This window comes from Hemitrygon akajei, chromosome 13, assembly GCF_048418815.1.
Source record: "Hemitrygon akajei chromosome 13, sHemAka1.3, whole genome shotgun sequence".
Taxonomy (NCBI): domain Eukaryota; kingdom Metazoa; phylum Chordata; class Chondrichthyes; order Myliobatiformes; family Dasyatidae; genus Hemitrygon; species Hemitrygon akajei.
This window is the reverse complement of record NC_133136.1, coordinates 79965761-79980370: the sequence shown is the minus strand read 5'-3', so window position 1 is coordinate 79980370 and position 14610 is coordinate 79965761. Positions and strand designations below refer to the sequence as shown.

Sequence of the window (14610 nt, the reverse complement as noted above, 5' to 3'; positions counted from 1 at the left end):
GCCCGCCCTCTCCAGGCGGAAATGACGTCAGGGGTGCATTACCAAAGTCTCCCCCCCCCAAGCGCTGGCTATTTGTGAGCCGGTTCGCCTGCGCAGAAAGTGGGTTGCCACAATACTATAAATAGGTGCCCAATGCTTTTTGCCAACTCACTGACTGGCAGGGCCTATTCCATGCTGTATTATAAATATGCCAAAGTTGTGTTTTGACAAGGCGGGGCTTAGTCAACATTACCTCAAACATTATTTGAAGAACTCATGAACTGGCTTCAAATGTCAGAGGGATCATAAGTGGAGAGAGAGAGAGCAGCTTCAAGTCCCTGGGTGTCAAGATCTCTGAGGATCTAACCTGGTCCCAACATATTGATGTAGTTATAAAGAAGGCAAGAGAGTAGCTATACTTTATTAGAAGTTTGGAGAGATTTGGCATGTCAACAAATACACTCAAAAACTTGTATTGTGAGTGTTGTATTGTGGAGAGCATTCTAAGAGGCTGCATCACTGTCTGGTATGGAGGGGCTATTGCACAAGACCGAAAGCTGCAGAAGGTTGTAAATCTAGTTAGCTCCATCTTGGGCACTAGCCTACAAAGTACCCAGGACATCTTTAGGGAGTGGTGTCTCATAAAGGCAGCATCCGTTATTAAGGACCTCCAGCACCCAGGGCATGCCCTTTTCTCACTGTTACCATCCGGTAGGAGATACAGAAGCCTAAAGGCACACACTCAGTGATTCAGGAACAGCTTTTTCCCCTCTGCCATCCGATTCCTAAATGGACATTGAAGGTTTGGACACTACCTCACTTTTTAAAAATATATACAGTATTTCTGTTTTTGCACATTTAAAAAAATCTATTCAATATACGTAATTGATTTACTTGTTTATTTATTATTTTTAAATTTTAATTATTACTATATTTCTCCACTAAATTATGCATTGCATTGAACTGCTGCTGCTAAGTTAACAAGTTTCACTTCACATGCCAGTGATATAAACGTGATTCTGAAGTGTAATGTGTAAGTATAAAGGCTATGCTACTGGATTTGTAATTACACTGCACCAAATCTAGAACATACAACTTAAAATACCAAATAACTCCATCTTTCTGAGTTTTTTTTTCCTATATACATTTGTGGGAACAGGCTCCCCAACTTAGGATAATCAATTGTGATTTGGGTTGATTTCACTAACATTTAAAGATGTTCCCCTGAAAACTGATGGGTTTTACCTATTAAGCCATACAGAAGCTTAGGACTCCCGAATGAAAACACTTCAGAGCAGATCAATGCTTTTGAGACAATTTTGGTCTCCCTTAAGGCTCAACATGCCTTTCTCTCAGCAGGTGAGAGAAAGGAAAAGGAGTACTGTGATCCTCCACAGATAGCCTAGCACTGCACACAAGGATCTCCAACAAGCACATTCATTTTAAAGGAAAGCAACAACTGCAGAGAAGTTGTTTTTTTTTAAAAAAAACTGTTTCATTGTGTTATAAGGTATTGTTTAGTATTAAAATTTTAGTGCTTGTTTGCCAGCATTCATTCAGGTATTCAGTATTTTTCCCAATCACAAAGAGAAAATCTGCAGATGCTGGAAATCCAAGCAACACACATAAAATGCTGGAGGAACTCAGCAGGCCAGGCAGCATCTATAGAAAAAGTACAGTTGCAGTTCAGTCCTGTCAAAGGGTTTCGGCCGGAAACGTCGACAGTACTTTCTTCCCTATAGATGCCGCCTGGCCTGATGAGTTCCTCCAGCATTTTGTGTGTTATTCAGTATTTTTAACAGCTTTAAACAGCTAGTAAGCCTGCTGATGTGTCTTGCCCAGTTCAAAGAACTTGCTGCTTGTGTCTGTAAAAAAAAACCCAATCTGCACTGAGACCTGACAATTAGCCAGAAGGGAGCTTCCTAACAGGAGACAGCACCGATGACACACTTCAGGAATGAACCAGCAGGCAAGCTTAGACAGCATTTCCATTAGAATTCTGAACTATTAACTATAATAATCAATCTCCATCTTCAGAAAGGTAAAGTTGAGCATAACGAGTCAGCAACATCTAGTCCTCAGATACAGAAATATTTGATATAGTAGCTAACAAAAGTAAATGACATTCTATTTACTTGATTAAGTAACAACTTTAGGAGTGATCCATTGGTTAAAATAAATAGACAATCCTTGTTTAACCACTCATCTAATTCCACTCTTATTTATTCAACCATAGCCGAAGAATTACTTAACATTGGAATCACTTGCTTCTCTCCTCACATCATTTCCAGATTCTCCACCGAAACTAATTACTAACAAGTCTATCTTCATTTCTCATCTAAATGCTGATCCTTCGCAACATTCAAAATCATCTCTTACACCAAGTAACACCCAACTTTGTGTTGTGACCTCTCTCCAACCTGAGTTGTCAGACTCATCTGATATCTGGTACTAGGCAAATACAAATTCCCCTCAACTAAACTGGAGGATCATCAAATTCACTGCCTCAGCCCCTATCAGAGAAAGCCTCATGGCTCTAGATGAAGCGAGTAAGTCCACGGGGATCTGCAGCACATGCTACATGAACACAAGTTGTGGCTTGATCAACCATGGCTAAGTCACCTGGTGAGTGTCTAATGTTGAAAGACCCAAAACACCCGATGACCCCAGGTTACATCACTGATGTGTTCAGAACATTGTAAGATACTCTTCAAAAGAGAATTATTAAATTCACTACCTCAGTCCCTATCAAATTTTATTCCTTCAATAACTTCTGACAATTTCTTCTACATCTCATCAAAACTTGAATCCAACTGCTCTCATTTTGATATTAGTCTAAGATGAACTACAAGCCACATACTCACAATATCATTGGGACTATGGTAATTCCACCACCATTAACTGCCCAACTCCATTCTTCAATCATGCCTTTTGTAATCAACTTTTAAAATATCCTTGGATGTCAATATTTACTTGATAATATCAGGTATATTTTGCTATATTAAAGACACTAAAATTACAGCTATAATTATTCAAGGATTCTTGGGTTGACAAGAGACAGGAATTGAAATATTGGTCAATGCACAATATTGGAATGAACATTCAGCAGTTGGTATATTCATCTCTATTGAATGCAGCAGGGACCAAGTAAACAGGAAATTACAGTAGAGAAGGATTATTAGAGGCATTGAAGGCAACAACACTCTAAACAAATATTAGTATCAGGTCCTAGTAGCTTGCAAGAATGGTGAAACAAAATCAAGGAACTGATTTACTTTCAAAGAATAAAACTCTGCTCAATAATAATCCATGAAAATATGATTTTGGAATTTTGCTATTTATTTTGGGATAGATTAGTTTTTAATTTAATGAAAGACAACATATTTGATAATGTAGTCCATTGCAGAAGAGCTTTTGACTATCACCTGACATATTTGCTTTCAAATGTCTGGAAATGAATTTGAGTGGTTTCTAAATTAATGAAGGATGAGTGTTAAGAAACTAAACCACAAGGGCCCAAATGAGGTACCCAACAGCAAGAAACAATGCAAACTCTTCCCATGAAACAATATGGACAGAACATTTTAAGATCATACAAAGGATTGCAGCATTCTTGTGAAATGTTACAATGGTTGATGGATTAAATGTTGATAATATAGACTTGTTCTGGTTCAAGAACGTAATCTTATTTCCAAAGCAAACAGGAGGAAATCTGCAGATGATGGAAATTCAAGCAACACACACAAAATGCTGGTGGAACACAGCAGGCCAGGAAGCATCTATAAGGAGAAGCACTGTCGACGTTTCAGGCTGAGACCCTTCATCCTGCTTCTCCTTATAGATGCTGCCTGGCCTGATCTTATTTCCAAAGTTGGTTACTGAAGAATTTGAGGCTTCCAGTGATAGCACAAGGTAATATGTTAAATGAAGAAAAGTATTGCTACTGTTGGTTGATGAAACAATCCTGGTGATAGAAACAGTTAATGTTTTAGACTAATGAACCTCCATCAGAATTTACCAATGATATTAAAAAAAGAAATGTGAAGCATACAGCCATTTATGTCAACTGTGCCTATTCAATATGATTGAACTTGGCTATACAATTTCCTTGCCTGGTCCCTATTACCCCCTATTGTCCTGAATATAGTCACTGTCACACCTTTCACAGTTCAGTGGGGCAACCCATGGTTCATAATATAAAGAAACTAAATTCCTGATCTCCATATTAACCAGACAAACTCTTGTTCTGAAACTAAGCTCCCCGATTTCAAGAGACGAAATATCCAGTCAACATTAAATAATTCTCTTTCAAGAAACCAACAGGTGTGTACAGATTTTGCTTTAGTTCTAGTGAGAAACATGGTGATGTCTTTCTGTGAATCTGGTGCTTTCTTATTCAGAATAACCTCTTTTAAAAAGAAATAGCCGTCGTAATAAGTGACGAATCTATAAAGTCGCAGAAACAATGGTCATCCACCAGGCTTCATTGCAGAAACAAGCCAGAAGGTACAGGAATTAAAGGGAGACTACAAAGCCGCAAACCAAATTGTTTCAAATTAAACGACAGTCGCCAGCAGAAAGTATCTAACGTTGTTGAGTGAAAGAGAATGCTACTGTAAAGACCTGTGCAAGTTAAGCTGTAGCCCCGTGATCTGGTGGATTACAGGGTTCGGGGCTCGGGACAAAAGCGCGCAGCGAAATGGCGTACGGGGGCAACACCGGAACGGCACTGGGCTGGCAGTGCCGACATATCCCGCCAGATACAGAAACACTGAAGCAGAACCGGTGCGCGAACGAGTGGCACCAGGGACTCCGCGCAAACAGCGAATTAAAAAAAAACTTCACGAAAAGTTTCCAGAATCATAAAGTTCAAACCGCTACTCAAAAAAAAAACACTGGCTGGCGGGAACCAAATAAAGGGGGATGGAAGTGAGGAGGGGTGGGCGGTCGGAAGTGAGGGCTCGGTCACTGCTGGAGGGAAGAGAGATGAAGGGGTTATTTATAACCACAGGCGTCACGTGACTTTTTTTGTCCGTCCGGCCGTTGAGTCTCGGGCCGCCACTCCCACAACATTCGGGGCTTGACTGCCGACAAAGGCTGGCGCCGCCGCCAACTCGCCCGAGTTCAGCCGCCAAACTTCCGAACCCAACCGCCACGCCACCAGCCCGTCAACTCCGCAACCGCCGCCGTCGGAACACCCGTGGAAGAAGAGGCGCCAACAACGGGGGGAGGGGGAGGAGAGCAGGGAAAACAACCCCAAAGCACCCCGACAGAAGCCAGTCGCCCTGCCTCGACCGCTCCTCACCTCTCTCCCCACGTCCGCCGGCCAACTCCCCAGGGTGTGCTGGATGGACACCCGGCAGAATGGCGGGGGCTCTCGGAGTCAAACAAAAGAAAATGGAGCCAGGTACCTCCGGAGGAGCAACTTCAGGGCCAATCCGCCAGCAAGCACATTCCCACTCGCCCGGCCGCCGAAGAGTGGGCAAACAACACGGCAAACACGGCGCCGGAAACTCCGGGCGCAGACGTCACCCTTACCTACACAGTGTATCAGTTTATACCGCCAGGAATCTAGTTCCCGCCGAAAACCTCTTCTTTCTGCCGTACATCTGGGGCTACCGCACTGACTCGCCATTCTGTCTTAGCCCTGGTGTGCGTCTGACGTCACGCCGCCGCTATTTACATAGGTCGCTGCGCGCGCTCGTGTGATTGGCGTGTGTCAGCAGCCCGGTGGGTGAGAGTGGGCACTGCGAGCGTGTCCGAGAGACACGCCGTGTGCATGCTGATGGGTGGGGTGCGGACAAAAGAGCTGCTCGCTTTGACCTGATCCCTTCGGTCAGTTTCAAAAGGAGTGCACTCGTACCGTAGTAGTTACACCTCGCACAGATAAAGTACGGTCCCAACCTTGTTTAGGTACGGTTTGATCATTTACGCTGAGGTTAAGTAAGTGGCGAGCCTTTCAAAAGAAACGGGCGATCTATGCAAATTGTTTTCCTTTGTTTTGATGTCAAGAGCACGTAACGACTTGAATTATAAGGATTTTCTGATCACCTGTATTTGCGAATGTAGGTAAATAACGCCTGCCCTTAATTTTAAGAAACGATAATACTGCACTGTAAATATGTCACTTGTAGGCATTGTAAGACCTTACAGTAGTACCTCGGTAAATTCCAATAATTCTATGATTCACATTGAGTTTGGTTTTTTTTCAGGAAAGCTGCTTGTCGTTATTAGAGATCATAATCTGAACATTATCAAATAATTTTATTTCCGAGAGCGAAAGACAATGCATTAATCCATGCTGATAGTGTTGCAGTCGGCATCTGACTGGAAATCTAATATCATATTTTACTGGAAGGAAAGAAAATTGTTACATTTTCACGATAAGATTAAAAATTAATCCTGTCTTTTCTTTTTTTTTCACTTGTTGAGGATAGAAAATCAGAGGAGAAAACAAAGCAGAGACATATCAGAATGACGTAAGTGTGAAGACATTCCCAGTTGTTAGTGGCTGCAAGTATTAACAAAAGACTAAGACTGTTAAAATCCCGATAACAGAAAGCGGACTCTCCTGCGTTCTGTATTCCGTGAATTTTCCCTCAAGTTAGACAGTATTGCTTCCTGCGATAATCAATGACGATGGACGTTGCACACATGTTCGCTGACGGAAGCGCGTCCCAAGCTCATAAAATAATTTTATTTATTCTGCTTTTTATTTTAGATTTCAATAATTTCTGTTCTATCGCAACACTGCTTCCAGTTTGTTGACTTCACGGATTTATCAATTTTCGCCTATGATTGAGAGTTGTCATTAAAAATGACATTAATGTTTGGGACATTGATCGTTACACTGACTGATAGGGTCGTTTCTTGGCACTTTCCAGATGTGCATGTTACTCCCTGCTTATCAACCAATGTCGGAAAGTTGTCTTGATGTGGCTCTATCCAGGCATGGCTTACTTTATTTTGAGGAACTGCAAGGCAAGTTGAACATTGACCAATATTCAGCAAGTCCACACCTCTGACTTGATGATGGAAGTAATGTGCTTCGGCCCAGAATGCTGCTCCAAGAACCCACTGCACCAAAAGCCTAGTGGTGGAATGATTCATCTCCAACAACCACAAACCACCAAAACATTCAGTATTACTATGGATCCTTGATACCAAAGCCTGCCTTAAGGTTGAGGGTGTAACTACTGCCTCACATGTAAAATTTTGTCACTTGTCCCATGTTTTGACAAAGGCTAAAATAAGGCCTTTTTGTCTATTTGTACATGTTTAGAAAACAATTTCTAAATTACATTCTTGTCTCAGGAATGCAGCTGTAAAGGAATTAAGCCCTTAATGGTGCATGAAACAAAGTTTCTTTTCATATTCTCCTAATCAACAATTAATCATTGGAAAATGTTTACAGATTTTTTTAAATAATTACGCAGCAATTTGAAATTGCAAATCTGGTTTTATTGGACATTTTAGTTTTCCAAATTGTTAACTTTTTACAAAATCTTTGAAATAAAGTACTAATCATTTGATTTAAAACAATCATATATGAAAAAATAGTTTAGCTATTGCTAACTGATATCAGAAAATATAACCTTCTGTCCTGCGAAGAAAGGTGGCTGATTTCATTTTTATAGGATTGATTTTGTCTAGTGGTGTAATAAAACCAATATTGACTACAGCATTCAGCCCAGAGCTAGTTTCCCCACAGGTGCCAAATTGACCTCAGCTGTTCACTCTTTACAATGTACTCAGTCATGTTTGGGTCAATAGGTTACTGTTCCATTTAACAATTACAATCAGTATTACTGAAATATGGGGAGCTTTGTATTAAAGAAACTAATCTAATATCTCACAGTGCTGAGCGTCCCCCAGCACTTTACTTAGACCTGCCAGAAAGAATGACCGACGTGCATAGACCAACACAAGCACTGAGGGTGAAGACAAATAAGGAGAGGCTTTTAAAATATATTGAAGAGCAGGAGATGATCAGAGAGGCAGTAATTCAAGAGTGACACAATTTTGTTCATGAATGATAACAAGGTGTATCAACTATTGTTCACAAAAAGTGAAAGTATTCTCTTTTCTGAAATTGCTTCTGCTCCCTCTTTTGACTGCAAATGTGCACAGAATGGTTTAAAAGTTAAACTCTTATTAAGCATTACTAATAATTTCTCTTTTATAAAGTAAAATTGATGATTTAACTCAGGGGTGTCAAACTCATTTTAGGTCACGGGCCGGATTGAGCAAAATGCAGCTTCATGCGGGCCAGATCAGTCGGACGCGTGCGAATGCAGCTTTCGTTGCCTCCGTTTTTTCAGCCTGCTCTCATGTGTCTCAGTCTCTGCTATAACTACAAAGTGTTTCACTTTACAAATTCCGTTTCTTATGAAGAAGACTGTCGAATAAACACTAAAAACCCTGAAAACCTGGTACCTGAATAAACTCAGCATTAGCCATATCATACGCCATAGGCGCTTCGATTACTGGGGCCAGCTTTAATAGTAATTAGATATTATCTCGCGGGCCAAAGATAATTCCACCGCGGGCCTTGAGTTTGACATATATGATTTAACTTATTAAAATATCTGAGCATTCCTTCCATCAACGTCATTGCCACATATCTGCAGGTGACTTTATATCTGTTGCATTTTTTCCAAATATCTTTATATTTTCTAAACTTACAAATTATGAAAGTCAGAAATCAACTTTGGCTTATAATGAACAAGGATACCAAAAGGAATAACAAAAAAAAATACTGTTTTCCTCTGAAGTAATTTCAGAATTAGAGTAATATATATTACTATACAGGAGAATACGTATTTTTGAAGTCAGAATTATGCAGCGAGAAATGAGCCTTTTGGCTCACCTTGGCCATGCTGACACTTGCTCATTTACATGAATCACATTTACCCACACGAGGCTCATATTAATTCTATGTTTGCCTGTTTGTTTCTGTCTAAATGTCTCTTAAATACGTTGATTGTATCTGACGTCATCTCTGTGGCAACCACTTTTAGGTTTCAAGATTCAAAGTACATTTATTATCAGCCACAAAGCAAGAAACCTGAAATAACCCGATTAAAAAAAATAAAGACCAACACCCGATGCGCAGAGAAAGAGAAAAAAAACACAAATCAAGCAAACAATAGAAGGGAAAAGCAGCATTCCAAACCAAATTGAGTCCTTGGATCCAAATCCCCGGAATAGGCCCAGAGCCTCGCTCTCAGTTCATGATATTGGCAGGCAAATCACCGCGAAGCTCGCAGACTCAAAGCGCAGCAGGCGGGGCAATCTCACAGTCTCAGTGCAAAATTGGCCCAACCATTGCCTTCAGTCCTGACACCCTGCCTTTCTGGTATACTTAGGCCAACATTTGAATAGTCTCAGCTATAAATTGTGCCTTGTATTAGAAGCGGTGCTCCGCCACAGCAATACGCTCGGGGCTTAGGCCTCACCATCCAGCCCGAAGCTGTTCTTGACCTCTCGTAATTGGTTCGGTGCTTAAGGCGATCCAACCTTGCACCCGAGTTAGTTGGACAGGCTTCAAAACTCCTCTGCTTCGACTCCTCCTCTCTGACTCCAACGCCATCTGCGTCCTCGTCTCGAACACGTTACGCTTCAGCTTTGCATCACATCAGCATGGCTCATCTGGCCAATCAGCTCACCTCTTCATTATTTGCGGTGATAGTTTACCACAATTTGCTTCAGAAAAGATGTTATTAATAATGTTTCTTAGTCAATTTCTTGCCTTTTGAGCTACCCATAAGCTGTCGTCTGCCTTCAATAGTGCCATCTTAAACCAGAAGTTTCGAAGCACCCTCTGTGTAAAAAAAACCTTTCTCCTCAAATCCCCTTTAAAGTTCCTCCCTCTTCATTTAAGATTCTGCATTCTTGCTTTTCATATCCAAAAAAAATTCTGACCTATCTGACCGTATAATTTTATATATTGCTATTAGGTCACTTCTCAGTATTCTTTGCTCCAGAAAAAACAAACCCAGCCTACCCAGTCTCACCCCATAACTAAAGTCCTCCAATTTTGATAATATCCCATCGAATCTCCTCTGCACTGTCTCCAGCACATCTTTCCTATAGTCCGGTGATCAGAAGTGTTCACAGTAATCCAAGTTCAGTCTAAACATTTTGTAAAGTTGAAGCCTAACATCCCAACGTTTATACTCCTTGTCCTGGTCTATAAAGGCATGCATGCCCCATGCTTTCTTCACCATCATATCTTCTCACATTGCCATCTTTCAAGGAACTACAAACTTGAACTCTAAGGTCCCTCTGTTCATAACCATCCCTCAACACCCTATGTATGTACCATCTCTACATGACTTCCCAAAATGAAACATCTTGTACTTGCTGGGAGTAAATTAATTTGCCAATGCTCCATACAACTATTCATCTAATCTCTTCTTCTCTGGCCTTGGGCAATCTTCCTGGCTATCCACACCAGTAATTTTTATGTCAACTTTAATGGATTTCTTTCCAAATGGGCCTGATGAAATTATGATTGCTTCTAACAAAACATATTTCAATACAATACACGTTCCCATGAATTTCCACTGTAAAAGTCAATTACGTATACACAGCTTTGCAGACTCTTTGCAAAGCAATATCTTGTGTTGGCAGTCTTTAAGATAATATTACAAAATTTATATTACCTGCAATTAACTTTAAATAATCCAAATCTTTTGATGAATATATGACAAAAGGTCATCATATATGTAAACAATTATGACAAAAATTGCTACATTTTAGTCTTTTAGAGGTTCTTCTCTCAATGACTCAGATTTTGATTCACATTTATAACATACTGTGGATTATGAAAATCTTTGAAGTGAGTATTTGCTTTTCAGGCCCAAACTATTTGTAGAGCAGGTTGGCTTTGAGGTATTTTACAGGATTGATTGATTTCAATTACAAGTGAACATCATATCCATCATTTGATTTGAAATGGAAGAGAATAAATAAATATCTCTGGGTATCATAGCAATTTAAAAACATTCATCTGAGCAGTTTTTTGTTCCAGTGGGGGATATTTGATGGAACTGGTTTCCCAAGAGGAGTAGGGTAAACATGAATAAAAATACAGAATCGTAAAGAGTAGTCACTTTAGTTTGTTTCATAATGTCTAAAATTATTTGGTATCTCTAAATGCAAACTATACTATTGATACAGGTGGGGCCAGTGTGTGCTTTGTGTAGAGGGCCATGGAAGCAATTTCTGCGTTAAAGATACCCCTTGCAATGGAATGAGCTTCATTGTCAAAAACATCCAAGAGTAGCCAGTGAGAAGGTGAATCAGTTAGGTGGTGGAATTGAGGGTTGGTAGTGTAATGGTTCAGAAGATTTGGACTGAGGGGTGGGGTGTATACAGTGGTGGATCAGCCTCTCCAAGGTTAGATCGGAGAAACAATAAGCTTAAGTCCATGTGGTCATAGATAGAGGTAGGAGGAAGCAACATCTGTTTGAAGGATGGGTGCATTAGAACAAAAGGATAATTAATAATCACAGACCCACCTGCAGGGGAGCCATATGTTGGATCCACACAAGGAGAACCAGAAAGCAATTCAGTGAATGACTATACTTGGTGCATGCAGTAAATACATGACCACATGTAGCAGTCATAGTTTTGATGAACCTCCTTAACACCGCAGATATAAAGGTAAAAAAAGTTCCAGTCCCTTCAACTTCATGTTAAGAATATTACCTAATACTGTTGCATTTCCAGGAAACACTTTGAGAGGGGTTAAATGCCTAAAATCTTTCTAACCCTCTTCTCCATGCCTGTAATGTACACCTTGTCTAAGAACCAGTCAAGTTAAAATTTGAGTGCATACAGAAAATCAAACTACTATTCCTACTTGTCTTGAATCCTATTCTCCAGGAACAGAAAATGCACACTTTAAAATATATAACCAATGTGCAGAACAGTTTTCTGGAAGATAAAACTCATAAAATAAATAAATATTTTATATGCTCCTTATGGAGAACTTTATGCCTAGATATCAGTGAATCTAATTTTTTAATGTTTGTAACTTAACGAAAAATTCCAATCTGAACAATGTGAATTTTGGTTAAAGTCATTGATCTAAAATAACCACTTTATTGGTAATATTATAAGATCAGTGGTTATTTAGAGCAAGGAGCAGTAAGTTATCTTCCTTAATCATTTCTTCCAAGATAGGTTAAAAGCTTTTTAATGTGTTTTTATTGTCTGTTAATTAAAATGGTGAATGAAAATATATTTTATCTTTTTAGTACAATTCATTCTCATCAGTGGAAGCAACAAAGAATCAGTTAGGATATACACTTAATAATTCTTTCTTGCTTCTATCATATTTTTAATAACACACATGGAAACCAGTTAGTCCAGTGTTATCTGTTCTAGACAATCTGTTCCATTCCAAACTGTCCAATGCCTTTTGCCTCCATTCAGATTGTTGATTCATTTGTGAAGTTTATATAAATTTCACAATGATAGATGCTTCAGACGCTGTGCCAATCTATTTCTTTGTGGTTACTCAAGGGAAAACAGGGATGTCTTTCTTGGTGTGGTGCAGCAGTCTAACAGTAATGGAGCTCATCAATATATTAGGTAGTATTTACTCAGAAACTGTTTCGATGTGTGGCTGAAGTTACACAACCAAACAAAAGCAGCATAATAGAGAGGTTACTTATTAGGAAACCATATAATAAGTATAATCATAAACATGGATATATAACCATCTAAAGCTGGTTGTAGTCAGTAAAATTAATTTATTTTGATGTGTTGAATCAGCATATCTTAATATGAAGTATTGTTGAAGCTATGTAGTTAAAATATTAAGGAATAAAAATGTAGTGTGCCAAAACAGGGAAGCTAATGATTTTCTAAGTGTAAATGTGCACTGTACTTACATTCATAGACTAGTTCAAAATAAAATGTGATTCTATTCAACAATTTTAGACTCTGACAGGTTCTTCTATTCACCTAATAGCAACATAGAATTATAAAATTAGTAGAGAGAAAGACTCTCTTAATCATTGGGCATGATAATATTGGGCAAGCTTGAACATTTGTACATAATATATTCTGTAGTTTCCAAAACACACATACATTGTATTCTCCCTTACTGATTGTGACAACTATATAATCTCTAACTGATAAACACAAAAATATCCTATCCGTATTCACATTATAGAACTACGAGAGCCAGCTGGTCTACAACTTCCATCGGAGCAGCACTGGCTACCATAACAACCAGCATTGCCACCCCCACCTGACGCTGAATGAATACAGACTATAATGATACTGCACTAGTCATCATCATCATTATGTGCCATGACGTGGGCAATCATGGCCTTATCCATAACTATCATAGTTCTTGGCAAAGTTTTCCACAGAAGTGGTTTGTCATTGCCTTCTTCTGGGCACTGTCTTTACAAGATGGGTGACCCTAGCCATTATCAATACTCTCCAGAGATTGTTGCCTGGCATCAGTGGTCTCATAACCAGGACCAACTGCTTATAGGACCATCCACCATCTGCACTCATGGCTTCACGTGACCCTGATTGGGGTGGGGGGGCGGGGGCAAGCAGGTGCTACACTTTGTGCAAGGGTGACCTGCCGGCTAGCGGAGGTAAGGAACACCTTACACTTCCTTTGGTAGAGACGTAACTTCCCTTTCCCAACCCCACCACCCAGATTGGAATTGAATAGAGATGAATAGTTGCAGGACTCAGGCCTTAAATCTTGCATAGCTTTATTTAATAGTATTTAGTTAGTTACTTTTTTAAAAACTTTGTTGGATGTACTCTTTAGTTGAGGATTTTTTTAAGCACATACAGCTTGGGTAGTTATTTGCCTTCACATATTCAGTACACTCAGTGGTAGAAGATGCTAATAAATAAGATTAATTTGGCAGTCATGCTTCGCCAACCATTTGGTCAATGTTTACAAACGGCCATCAGAAAGAAACACTCAAACCTATTCACTGCTTGGGGAAATCAATGGGGATGGTGTGGATATGCCCTCCAGTGGCATATATGGAGAAACACAATAATAATTTGGTTACCACTCATGTCATGTCAGCTCCATGCCATTATGTACTAATGGACAAGTGAAAGTCTCTGAAGGCAGTGATCCTTGCCATATGTCAAAAACTGCTGCTGCTGTTTTAAGTAAATCAAATGCAGGTAGTGGAATATCTAAATCTCACGTAGCAGCATGGTGAATGAACTTAAGCAGTAATGTTGAAACATGGCACTTCTACAGGGATGATACTTAGGTGCATGAATTGAGTAGAAAGTGACAACAAATGCTTGCATCATATACACACAAAGATATCCTAATATACTATTCTTGTGCTTGTCATTTCTATGTTGTGAAATGAAAAAATGCTCTTCTTCCATGATGATGAATGCATCATTCTATCTGTTTGAACAAGATAGACATTTTGGACGGCATCTACTTATATGAGGATTCCAGCTCTTTTTCTGTATTTATAACATTCATTTAGCAATGATACTGCAAATGACCTTTTTGCTTTGATGTCACTTCAAGAAAAAAGATTGGTACATTGGTATCATCCAAAAACATTCATATCTTTAATGCCTCCGTTGCCCTCATCACTAGGTTCACCA

General features: G+C 39.6%; 1 protein-coding gene and 1 long non-coding RNA gene across 11 annotated transcripts in view; one reads left to right on the top strand and one right to left on the bottom strand.

Annotated features, from left to right (window-relative positions):
- lcorl (ligand dependent nuclear receptor corepressor-like) overlaps nt 1-5630 on the bottom strand; it is a 139722-nt gene extending 134092 nt beyond the window's left edge. For 8 of the 10 annotated variants that reach the window (XM_073064929.1, XM_073064930.1, XM_073064931.1 and 5 more), the window contains exon 1: nt 5518-5630. In XM_073064929.1, coding sequence (XP_072921030.1) covers nt 5518-5614 — 97 coding nt within the window. In that variant the 5' untranslated portion in view covers nt 5615-5630. The remainder of the gene's footprint in view (nt 1-5517) is intronic. The other 2 variants (XM_073064934.1, XM_073064932.1) reach the window with 2 other exon arrangements.
- On the top strand, nt 5626-8183 carry LOC140737994 (uncharacterized). Its single transcript, XR_012101276.1, has 2 exons — nt 5626-6458; nt 6701-8183. It is a non-coding gene; the product is annotated as an uncharacterized lncRNA (long non-coding RNA).
- The last annotated feature ends 6427 nt before the right edge of the window (nt 8184-14610 follow it).